Source organism: Helicoverpa zea, chromosome 27, assembly GCF_022581195.2.
Source record: "Helicoverpa zea isolate HzStark_Cry1AcR chromosome 27, ilHelZeax1.1, whole genome shotgun sequence".
Taxonomy (NCBI): Eukaryota; Metazoa; Arthropoda; class Insecta; order Lepidoptera; family Noctuidae; genus Helicoverpa; species Helicoverpa zea.
Window position 1 is genome coordinate 6,579,407 of NC_061478.1, and position 12,475 is coordinate 6,591,881.

Below are 12,475 nucleotides of genomic sequence, written 5' to 3' on the forward strand. Positions count from 1 at the left end.
TTCTCATACGGCTTTTCAAATTGACATTGACAGTATCTAATCTAAGAAATAAATGAAGTGAAATATCTAAGATGAATTAAATACTCCTTACATATTTTCTAGCTCGGGGTACGCGGACAATAAATAAATGTGTGGACTAAGAATGTAAAAGACCTATAATTTAGTATAATAATGGAAACAAAATGTGTGGGGAATTTTAAAAAATTATATTGCTTCGCATAATGTCGACCAAAATAAGACGGAAATAATGAAACTCATAAATGAACGTTTAAGTCAAATTGATGAAGGGATGTTGGGTAATACTTGTCGACATGTACAAAAGAAAAAAGAAGAATACTATAGACATTTTGACATGGAGTCAGAATTTATAATTAACATTGGTGAAAGTAGCGAATCCGAAAATTCATCATTTGATTTTTCAAGTAGCGATACAGAATCATTATAAATAAATAAACTAACTTACGTAATAACTGTACTTTAAACAGCCGTATACAAACAACCCCTAAATAACTGTATTTGTACCCGACTGTACCTCTTGTCACGCACACAAAGTCACTGTATATGTACAAGGGTTACCCACACATAGGGCCGCGCGCACGACTGAGTTGAACTTACTATACAAACCTATTTAACGCAAAACTATATAACCTATGTAACTTATATGGAAAAATATAAGCTTACCCAGTAACCCCGAGCTAGGCCGCATGCGTATCTTGGGGCTGGTGGCAGTGGCAGGCGCAGGCGCAGACGTAGGAGCCGCGGTACAGGCGGCGACGCGGGGGTTGAGATCGGGTGTAACTTACCCAGTAACCCCGAGCTAGGCCGCATGCGTATCTTGGGGCTGGTGGCAGTGGCAGGCGCAGGCGCAGACGTAGGAGCCGCGGTACAGGCGGCGACGCGGGGGTTGAGATCGGGTGTAACTTACCCAGTAACCCCGAGCTAGGCCGCATGCGTATCTTGGGGCTGGTGGCAGTGGCAGGCGCAGGCGCAGACGTAGGAGCCGCGGTACAGGCGGCGACGCGGGGGTTGAGATCGGGTGTAACTTACCCAGTAACCCCGAGCTAGGCCGCATGCGTATCTTGGGGCTGGTGGCAGTGGCAGGCGCAGGCGCAGACGTAGGAGCCGCGGTACAGGCGGCGACGCGGGGGTTGAGATCGGGTGTAACTTACCCAGTAACCCCGAGCTAGGCCGCATGCGTATCTTGGGGCTGGTGGCAGTGGCAGGCGCAGGCGCAGACGTAGGAGCCGCGGTACAGGCGGCGACGCGGGGGTTGAGATCGGGTGTAACTTACCCAGTAACCCCGAGCTAGGCCGCATGCGTATCTCGGGGCTGGTGGCAGTGGCAGGCGCAGGCGCAGACGTAGGAGCCGCGGTACAGGCGGCGACGCGGGGGTTGAGATCGGGTGTAACTTACCCAGTAACCCCGAGCTAGGCCGCATGCGTATCTTGGGGCTGGTGGCAGTGGCAGGCGCAGGCGCAGACGTAGGAGCCGCGGTACAGGCGGCGACGCGGGGGTTGAGATCGGGTGTAACTTACCCAGTAACCCCGAGCTAGGCCGCATGCGTATCTTGGGGCTGGTGGCAGTGGCAGGCGCAGGCGCAGACGTAGGAGCCGCGGTACAGGCGGCGACGCGGGGGTTGAGATCGGGTGTAACTTACCCAGTAACCCCGAGCTAGGCCGCATGCGTATCTTGGGGCTGGTGGCAGTGGCAGGCGCAGGCGCAGACGTAGGAGCCGCGGTACAGGCGGCGACGCGGGGGTTGAGATCGGGTGTAACTTACCCAGTAACCCCGAGCTAGGCCGCATGCGTATCTTGGGGCTGGTGGCAGTGGCAGGCGCAGGCGCAGACGTAGGAGCCGCGGTACAGGCGGCGACGCGGGGGTTGAGATCGGGTGTAACTTACCCAGTAACCCCGAGCTAGGCCGCATGCGTATCTTGGGGCTGGTGGCAGTGGCAGGCGCAGGCGCAGACGTAGGAGCCGCGGTACAGGCGGCGACGCGGGGGTTGAGATCGGGTGTAACTTACCCAGTAACCCCGAGCTAGGCCGCATGCGTATCTTGGGGCTGGTGGCAGTGGCAGGCGCAGGCGCAGACGTAGGAGCCGCGGTACAGGCGGCGACGCGGGGGTTGAGATCGGGTGTAACTTACCCAGTAACCCCGAGCTAGGCCGCATGCGTATCTTGGGGCTGGTGGCAGTGGCAGGCGCAGGCGCAGACGTAGGAGCCGCGGTACAGGCGGCGACGCGGGGGTTGAGATCGGGTGTAACTTACCCAGTAACCCCGAGCTAGGCCGCATGCGTATCTTGGGGCTGGTGGCAGTGGCAGGCGCAGGCGCAGACGTAGGAGCCGCGGTACAGGCGGCGACGCGGGGGTTGAGATCGGGTGTAACTTACCCAGTAACCCCGAGCTAGGCCGCATGCGTATCTTGGGGCTGGTGGCAGTGGCAGGCGCAGGCGCAGACGTAGGAGCCGCGGTACAGGCGGCGACGCGGGGGTTGAGATCGGGTGTAACTTACCCAGTAACCCCGAGCTAGGCCGCATGCGTATCTTGGGGCTGGTGGCAGTGGCAGGCGCAGGCGCAGACGTAGGAGCCGCGGTACAGGCGGCGACGCGGGGGTTGAGATCGGGTGTAACTTACCCAGTAACCCCGAGCTAGGCCGCATGCGTATCTTGGGGCTGGTGGCAGTGGCAGGCGCAGGCGCAGACGTAGGAGCCGCGGTACAGGCGGCGACGCGGGGGTTGAGATCGGGTGTAACTTACCCAGTAACCCCGAGCTAGGCCGCATGCGTATCTTGGGGCTGGTGGCAGTGGCAGGCGCAGGCGCAGACGTAGGAGCCGCGGTACAGGCGGCGACGCGGGGGTTGAGATCGGGTGTAACTTACCCAGTAACCCCGAGCTAGGCCGCATGCGTATCTTGGGGCTGGTGGCAGTGGCAGGCGCAGGCGCAGACGTAGGAGCCGCGGTACAGGCGGGCGCGGCGCGGGGCGCGGGGGGAGGAGACGCGGGGGAAGCGGGCGACGCTGGGGTTGAGATCGGGTGGAAGAGGGCGCTGTCAAACAGAAAATGTTGGAGATTATTTTAAAGTTTCAGTTTGCTTCCTATTATAGTTATCGGCACGAATCTTGAGCTCTGACCTTCACCTGCGCAGAAGTAATTTATTGGGTCCCTTTTGTGGTATGAAGTGAGGCGTGGGGGCGGGCTAAAGCGGTGATTGGCCCGCAGTGCATCGCGTCATAGCCGTCACTCGAGATTCGTTCTTTGCTAATAAATCACTTCTGCGCAGATGTAGGTCAGAGCTCAAGATTCGTGCCGATAACCATAGTTTGCCTCTATTGTAAGAAGAGAATTTACAAATAAAAAAAGTATAAAAAAGTCACAGAATACTAGCGTTTGTATAGAAGCTTTGACAAAGAAATTGAACCTAAAGTGGAGGTAAAGAGCTAAAAATTGGTCTCTTATATTGAAAATTGAAAGCAATAGTTTACTATCTGTTAAGTGTGTATATATTTTTTGGAATTTCACAATATACCTCATTAAACCGAGTATATGGTTACATTTTGATGAAACTTGACAGTAGTCTAGCTTATACAGGGTTACTGGTAAGTAGACCGCATCCTTGCATGAGGTGATAGTATAGGTCAATATGGACAAATTTGACCATGGCATACACTGGACAAAAGATAACCCGCTTCAAGATAATCGAATTTCAAGATAAGTCGTCTAGGTACACGTATACATTTTCATTATTAGTCAAAAGTCTCGTTTTTGTGGGTTTTTGTGTGTTTTTGGATAGAAGATGAATCACTACATAATAACAAACCATAAAACTGTACAAATCACAGAGGAAATTATAGCGAACAGCAATTACTTTTTTAGTAGCTATTTTCTCAAAAATATTACTCTTCATTTTTTTGAGCAGAATACTTAAAAAACATCTACATTTACCTAGCTATCCAAAAAGGCACAAAACTAGTGTTGCAAAAAAACCGTTTTTTTTCTAATTTGAAAAAAAAACCTTGAAAAAAAACCTGATGAAAAACAGTTTTTTTTTCTGGGCCTTGTTTTTTTCAAGAGTATAATAACTCTAAATTGTTAGGGCATTTACCGTTAAAGATTAATACTTAAGATTACATAATAGAGTCTTAGGTTTATTCTTGAATCTACTGTACTTTTCTGATAAAACAGTACCAAAATTTCATAAAAATATTGGCAACATTCATTGATATTAACTCAACACAAGGGAAAAAGTTCACAACACAAAGTTTTTTTTCATGTTTTTTTTCAATAAAGTGAAAAAATACAAATCGTTTTTTTTTTTCATTTTACATCACTACACAAAACACAAAAATCCGCAAAAACAAGACTTTTAACTAATAATAAAAATATATACGACTTGTAAAGAAAAGATCTTGAAATTCGATTATCTTCAAACGGGTTAACTTTTGCCCAGTGTATCCCATGGTCAAATTTGTCCGTATTGACCTATACTATCACCTCATGCAAGGATGCGGTCTACTTACCAGTAACCCTGTATATCAGAATAACACAAGGCTAATTTTATCAATATGTGAAAAGTAGTTCCCTCGGGGCGCAATCTTCCGACCACAATATAAACATTTTTAACATACAAAATAAACCCCCTAAAATTAACAAGAACCTAAAATATACCACTCACCTCTTAATACCAGAAATGCCGTTAATCGAATCATCGAAATCGAAGCAGTTATTTCCCCTTCTCAGAGGAGCAGGACTCGAAGTCAGCGGCAGACCAGTCTTCGTATGGAAGACCATAGACGCCGCAGAATCGAACCGCCAACGAAACCTATCCATCTCCGTCGGAGAAGGCACCTGGTTATCCACCTTCCTAGGGTCAGGGAACTTAAAACCCTCCGAAGACCCTTTGGGGGAATCACCCCCCTCCCCACTCTCACTACACTGGTCAAAGGTCCCGTAATCACACTTCTCGTACAAAACATAATCTTCATCACTTATAGAGAACGTCTTCTGACGCTTAGAGTCCCTCGGACGAGAGAAGACCGTATCTTCCTTCTCTAGTTGCAACTCCTCTATATCCTTATCTCTTTGCGCGAATCTGTCCGTAACAATCTTCTCGATTTTATCCACAATCGGAAAAAATCTTCTCAATTTAGGTCGTTTTATTATGTCACTATTATCACTAATACTACGATTATTATCACAAAATGTATCACATTTATGCTTTTTAATCTTCTTATCGTCTTCTTTCGTAATACCATCGCTGGCTGACGCTAAGTTATAATTGCCTTCCGATCTGACCATACCCCTGTCATTACAATTTTCGCATTTCATCTGAAGTACACTGCCGCACTGACATGACAACTCCTCGGTCTGTGTGGACACTGTGTTGGTCTTCTTGAACTCAGCTGGTGGTGGTACATCCGTGTCAATGAACGGTGATTTGGTCTCGATCCTGGTCGCCGGGAGCGTCAGATATGTTTGATTTCTATAGCACCCTATAGCCCGAAACCTGTCGAACCTCGAAGCTTGTAAAATCGGTATTGAAGTGTGAGGTTCTTTACTCTTTTGTAAACTATCTCCTTCTGACGATGTGCTATCGTGGAGTTTTTTAATCTTACACTCTTTGCGAAGCCTGCGTTTGTATTTAGCGATCTCTTTGAGGCGTCTGTCGTCGAGTTTCTTGGGTCGATCCTTGCCGTCAGACTCGTCGTCACAGCTGCACTTGTGTTTACCACTCTCGCTGCAAGGAGTCAGCATTCTATCGTCCACAACATTTGAGTTATCAAACTTATTTCCTATAGTGAGATCATTGAGTTTGCCGACGATTTCTTCGTGTATATTAGGCGGAATATCCTTGCTGGACTTTCGTTTTTGGCAGGTGCACTTTATGTGAGGAATATCGTCCAGTCTGGGTAAGCTTTCTAGTATGATATTGAGGTATAGGTTGTTGCCAATGTCAGTTACTGGGAATTTATGGTCGTTAGGAGGTCGGGCGAAGTCGGATTTCTGGTAGCTGTCCTGAGATATCTTGATGGAGTAAACAACGTTTAGTTTGCGATCCGTGTCGTCGTCGCAGTTGGCTTCTATCTTTTTGAAGTTGCATGTTTCGCGGCTTAGCTTGCGTCTGTCAACAAAAATAAGTCGGTCATTATTTTTTTTATTAATTTATCAAAAAATACGAAAATATTTGAAGATTAGCTCGCTATGTTATTCGAGATTCGAGAGTTATTTTCCGTACGAATGCAACCGACGGATTTCCGAAAACAAAAGAAAAAAAAACGTACCAATTTTTTTGTTGTTTTGGGTTGAGAATCATTAGTATAATTACGTCCTTGAAAACTGCACGGATGCAAATCAACAGACTGTATATTAAATACTTTGATAAAAGGAGTAATTCTTTTACTATCCCCGGGTAGAACATATTTTACACGGGTATGCGAAGTATTTTCTAGCTAGGTAGGTACTCAAATCTGGATATGAATGTACCTGCGTTCCGTGGGACTGTCATCACCGCTGGTCTCCTTGATCCTGGCGAGCCACGCGGACAGCTGCGAGAAGTGCAGCTGAGACCGGACCGCGTTCAACAGCCACTGGGAGGTGCTGAACGCTGGGCTGTGTTCGCCTCTGGAAGAATAACGGGAGCGTTGGTAAGAAAGAGTAATGATAGACCAGAGCTTTGGGCAATTATTTTGTAAGTAGGTATGTATCTTCACAGTCAAACCACCAAAACGGTTTTGTGCTCTAAGCTTTAGAGACCTAAATAAATAAAGTCTTATAACCATTTTGATAAACAATTAGGTAAATGGAATTGAAGGCAAATTAAATACAAGGGATTCATGTAATCAAAAAGGTGTAACGAAGATCGCCAGGTTAGCGACTGGCAGAGAGGGCGCAGTACACCTTCTTGTTAGATATGGACTCCTGGTACTTCTGTCATCTTTCACTTATAACTCAGAAACTAATTATGTTTTACCCGACTGCCAAGGAAGGTCACCCTCGACGCACAGCGACGAGTAGCAGTCCTGGCAGTGGCTAGCAGCACCTGCAGTACTACACTGCACTTACTTGTTAACTTGCTGCGCAGTCATAGTCCAGCGCTCGAGCAGCAGTGCCCGGTGCGCGTGCTTGTCGCAGTCACCCTCGCGGCACAGCGACGAGTAGCAGTCCTGGCAGTCGGGAGCTAACAGCACCTGGAATTGTACGTAAAACTCGTTAAAATACCTGAAGACATTGAACATCCTTGGCAGTCGTTACGGATAGTGAGAAGCCAGTAAGTCTGACACCAGTCTAATTAAAGGGTGTTGGGTTGCCCGGATAAATGGGTTGAGGAGGTCAGATAGGCCAGTCGCTCCTTGTAAATCCAGTTAGACTGGAAGCCGACCCCAACATAGTTGGGAAAAAGGCTCGGAGAATGGATGAAAGACATTGAACATGGCATCCAAACTGTTCTCCATGATTGTAATACATGGAATGGCAATCGTTTGAAGTACAAATCCGAAACAAGCGACTGTCGCGAGCCGGGACTCTCGAAAGGAAGTCTTTTGACAAAGCTTTACTGTCCTAACAACTCAGAAGTCTTGGAAATCAGTCTGGATTCTGGACAACAACTTGGAGTTCAGCTTATGTAGTTTGACGTAAGATGAGTCTATATATTATGTGAATACAGTTTTTGTTTATTTCGTCTCCGCAAACTCAGTGGTATGCTCGAGCGGAGGAATCCTATTGTTTAAAAACTTCTCTCCTTTCGCTTTGGTCTCTTATCTTGCAGTTTACAGTTCTTACAAACATGTTGTAAACTGTTAATGTTCCTTGTAAAGCACTGGTACTCAGCTGCATCCGGTTAGACTGGAAGCCGACCCCAACATAGTTGGGGCAAAGGCTCGGAAGATGATGATGATGAGTGTGTAACTGACCTCAATACAGACGGGGATCTGGTCGTCCCACAGAGCCTGCACGCGCGTGCTGAGCTGAGCCTCGACAGCTGACTGTGGTTCCTCAGTCTCTACTGGCTTCGGTTGGTTCTGGACCTGGAAGTGGAAAATAGAGTAAGATATAATACTAGGAGACCATGATGTGGAAGAAAATTCTTCTACTAGAAACTAGGTTATTTAGGATGCATGGCATGTGTTGAACAGGCTTTATTTTATTCGTTGATTTGGTGCACCCATGCCGTGCTGCTGCCGTGCTGGCGCACCCATGTACTCGTGTATACCAGAGCTGCATAAAAAAATGAAAATGCTATGGATACTTCGGATTAGAGGCGATCAACATGATGCATTATATCGTTTGACATGAAACCGAAATGTATGGCCCTAGAAGCTGGGCAATGCTTTGAGTTGAAGTTCCTGGGACTTCAAGAATTAGTTCTATCATCGACTAACAACCAATTTCTTCATCAAAAGTAAAAATCAAAGTAATGTCTAAAGTAAAAGTAGCGGTCAAATTCGCTTTTTCTATTAGTTTTGCTGTCACTTTAGCCTTGAAAAAACGAATTTAACCGTTACTTTTACCTTAGGCATTACTTTGACTTTTATGTTTGATGAAGAAACGAAGAAACTGGCTGTTATCCGTCGCAGGTAAAGTAAGCTTGGCAAAGTTGCAAGCAGGAGTACTAGGGCCACATAAAAGTTAAGAAGTACCTGTGTGCTGATGAAGGGGTTAGCAGCGATCAACTTGGCGTGGATCAGTCGCGCACGATAGTAAGATACCAGGGCAGCATAAAAGCTAAGAAGTACAGACCTGTGTGCGATACTCCAAGGGGTACTAGGCCCACATAAAAGCTAAGAAGTACCTGTGTTCTGGTGGAGGGGTTAGCAGCGATCAACTTGGCGTGGATCAGTCGGTCATGGGGGGTGCCGCGGGCCACAGGGCTAGCGCTCCGCGACCTGATGATAAGCCTTCCTAGTTGCAGCAGGAGGTTTAGCCCGGACGGATAGTTAGATACCAGGGCCATATAAAAGCTAGGAAGTAGATACCTGTGTGCTGGTTAGTCAACTTGGCGTGGATCAGGCCTCATGAAAACTAGGAAATACAAGTACCTAGCCCAACAACCAGGTACTAGAAGGTTTTATTAAGGGGTACTAGAGCCACATAAAAGCTAAGGAGTACCTGTGTGCTGGTGGAGGGGTTAGCAGCGATCAACTTGGAGTGGATCATTTTTGCTGGGAAGCAGATTAGATACCAGGGCAGCATAAAAGCTAAGAAGTACCTGTGTGCTGGTGGAGGGGTTAGCAGCGATCAACTTGGCGTGGATCAGTCGGTCATGGGGGGTGCCGCGGGCCGCAGGGCTAGCGCTCCGCGACCTGATGATGAGCCTTCCTAGTTGCAGCAGGAGGTTTGGCCCGGACGCCGGGGGCGCCGCCGCCGGCACGGGCTCGCAACTATGCATCTGTGGAGAACAAAAAATCTTTCATTAGAAACTTGATAATCAATAATTCTGAAAAAAAAACATGGCCCCCAAAATGGACCCTTGTCGACGCATTTTGAACAAAGGATTCCGATTAGTATCCCTAAAATGCCCAGTGTCTAAAGCGATATTTATTTAATTGCAGGGGCCAGGAGGTATCATTTCGTGGTAAAAAAATATCTGTCTACTGCTTAAAAAACATGTTTTTTTTATAAAGGAAATAACAAACAGTAAAAGGAATTGGTCATTTAAAAATCATGTAACATGCTATTTATAGGAAAGCTGGACTTCAGATTTATTTACTCTATGTTCTGTCGCCTATACTTATTGCATTAGTCCGTAATCTGTCACTGTGCCTATTAAAATAAAATAAAACAACCATACTAAGAACACAAAGCATTCTCATTTAATTTCGACAGAAACCTCAATATTCAACAACAAACAACAAAACGACCAACTAACACAAACTTTATCACATTTTCTGCAAAACCCTTCGAACTGCCAAAAAACTTTTTTACACCACCAAAACAACAGAATAAGTAGACAAAGAAATGACGGTACCATCCCAGCTAGCCGGGTCATGAAGACCAACCAGGTCAATAGGAATATAGGTCAGAAGTAGGGGTGGGTTGCAACGGAAACTGTGTCAAGGGTAACCGGGCCTAGAAACTGGGGCTGTGCTACGTAGATTAGAAGCTTGGAGCAGTCATTTTTTGGGGATATGTGTCTGCTTTTTAATTTCGGACAAAGGTTGGGTATGTGCTGGTTTTTGTCGTTGTAACTTGTAAATGGATGGACAGATTTGAATGAAGTTTTCTTTCATTGAAAGGGAGTGAAACGGGGATTGTTTTAAGCTATGATTTAAGGAAATCTGACAATTGTTTCAAAAGTTATGAGCGGTTTAAAATGTTGCTGAGTAATCCTTTGACCAAAATAAAAATCGTGTCAATTTCATTATCTACCCAATGCATTTACAATGCACATTAAAATTACTAAATCGAAAATTTACATAAAAGGACGTGACCAACGATAAACATAAAAACGACTTCATTATTGCACTTGACAACAGTGCGATAAGTTATTGGTTTAGAACTAATGTAAAACGTGTTGCACTCCCCACTACTTGAGCCTAGCTGATTTGAATACCTAGTTGCGCAATAATATGGCTTCCTTGTAATCAGCTGTTTTATTACCACATATGTGTGGACATTGTATTAATGTGGGTAGAAGTACTACCTGTTAATTCTAAGACAAGGTTAACTTAACAATAGACATACTATTGTTAATACCTTTTCCTTTCATTAAAATTGGCTCAGCCGTTTTGAATTACAAGTCTAGTTTATTTTTTCATATACGTATGATGATTTTGGAATCTTACAATTACTTGCAGAAGGCGAAAATAATAGTTGGTTTGTATGTACTAAGCGTTACCTTTGGAACTACTACTAGACTAATTGTAAAACTTCTTTCATAGTTTGAAAGCGAAATTATCACTCATCCTCCTGCCCTTATCCCAATTTTATTTGGGGTCGGCGCAGCATGTTTTCTTCTTCCATACTCTTCTATCTGCCGTCATCTCACAAGTAACATTCTTTCTTACCATATCTACTTTCACACAATCCATCCATCGTTTCTTTGGTCTTCCTCTTCCACTATATCCGTCCACGTTCATACTCATCACCTTCCTCACAACATGACTCTCATCCCTCCGCATCACATGCCCATACCACGACAGCCGGTTTCCACGCAGTTTTTCTGATACCGGCGCTACTTTCAAACTTCCTCTTATATACTCATTCCTCACTCTATCCATTCGCGTAACTCCACACATACCTCTTAACATTCTGCTAGCTCTCTTCCTCTTCCAGTCATCGTTCCTACATTCCAACTCGCATACCTCAATCTCAATTCTCTCACACTTCGAGCTCGCATCTTACGTCGCACCCGCCCGTTATGGTGCGACAACCCTTGTCCATTTCCCACAGGAGCCGGGTGCTGCTCCTGCGCGTCGCCTGTGGGGTACGCCCTAGCCCTATCGCTCATAACTATATTTTCTTTCCCCATGCTGCAGAAGTTTTGGCTTAGGTTTTATGGTCGGCCGCCTGCCTGACACCAACCCTCTTTGGGAATGCTATTGTGGTGATTTACCCGTCACCGTGCGGGTGGCCCAAAGTACAGATGTTATGTACTGGCCTTTAGGTTCCCTTTAGTCGCCTCTTACGACACCCGCGGGAGAGAGATGGGGACGTCCTATTCTGATCCGGGATCGTCACGGCGAAATTATCACTATCATTATTTATTAAACGCACATTACCACGTGCATTACCCAATTTAAATTAACCCAACGAAAGTTTAGCGTTTAACCCTCTATTCTTAACCCAAGGAACGAATATTTTAACTATAAGAGTCCGGCAATACACTTAACACGCATTTTTGGATGAGTTCCAAAAACGTGGACGAAACGTGTATTTTGGTTTATTTATTTATTTATACGCAGTATGTCGGAAGTGTTGGATAATATTTTATTATGCTTTTAGACCTTGTAGTTTCGTCATCTTTCCATCATAGTATTTCTTCTCATGCAGAGAAGACATACATACTTTACCATGCCTTCTCAAGGCTGATTTTCAAATCAAGATAATGGCCTCTTGGCCCAATTGGCCTTAAAGAGTGGAATGGGAAAAGGCTAGGCAAATTACTAATTTTCAAATGATTTTTTGTTTAGTTCTGTGCTACAATTCATTCACCCAAGGATATATTATATGGACCACAAAATTGACCATATATGTATACTCTAGTAACATGTACTAGGATAGCAGAAGCCCTAGGATATATTCAGGTTCAGGGCAAATGATGACCACGAAGCGGACGCATGACGACAGCATAACAGAGACACAGTGTGTGTTGGAACGCAAGCTACAAGCAATCGTCAATTACCGATAGCTTGCAGTTTTCGTGAATAGTAAGGCCTTTTAATATTCATAATACTATTTCTTTCAAGCAATAAGTTTATTATTCTGCACACTGCACTTTAATAAATTGGTAATGTATTTCAGAATCGATAGCTTATCACTAAC

The 12,475-nt window shown here is 45.5% G+C and overlaps 1 protein-coding gene across 3 annotated transcripts in view; it reads right to left on the bottom strand.

The window, feature by feature from the left end:
* Positions 1 to 12,475, bottom strand: part of LOC124643237 (protein FAM214A) — a 57,344-nt gene that overhangs the window by 4,177 nt on the left and 40,692 nt on the right. Inside the window, exons 2-8 of one of the 3 annotated variants that reach the window (XM_047182134.1) lie at positions 9,201 to 9,380; positions 7,906 to 8,019; positions 7,058 to 7,182; positions 6,479 to 6,616; positions 4,671 to 6,116; positions 2,909 to 3,044; positions 1,337 to 2,786 (exon numbers count right to left, since the gene is read on the bottom strand). In XM_047182134.1, the coding sequence (XP_047038090.1) occupies positions 2,526 to 2,786; positions 2,909 to 3,044; positions 4,671 to 6,116; positions 6,479 to 6,616; positions 7,058 to 7,182; positions 7,906 to 8,019; positions 9,201 to 9,380 (2,400 nt within the window). In that variant the 3' untranslated portion in view covers positions 1,337 to 2,525. Of the gene's footprint in view, positions 1 to 1,336; positions 2,787 to 2,877; positions 3,045 to 4,670; positions 6,117 to 6,478; positions 6,617 to 7,057; positions 7,183 to 7,905; positions 8,020 to 8,783; positions 8,961 to 9,200; positions 9,381 to 12,475 lie in introns of those variants that run through there. The other 2 variants (XM_047182131.1, XM_047182133.1) reach the window with 2 other exon arrangements.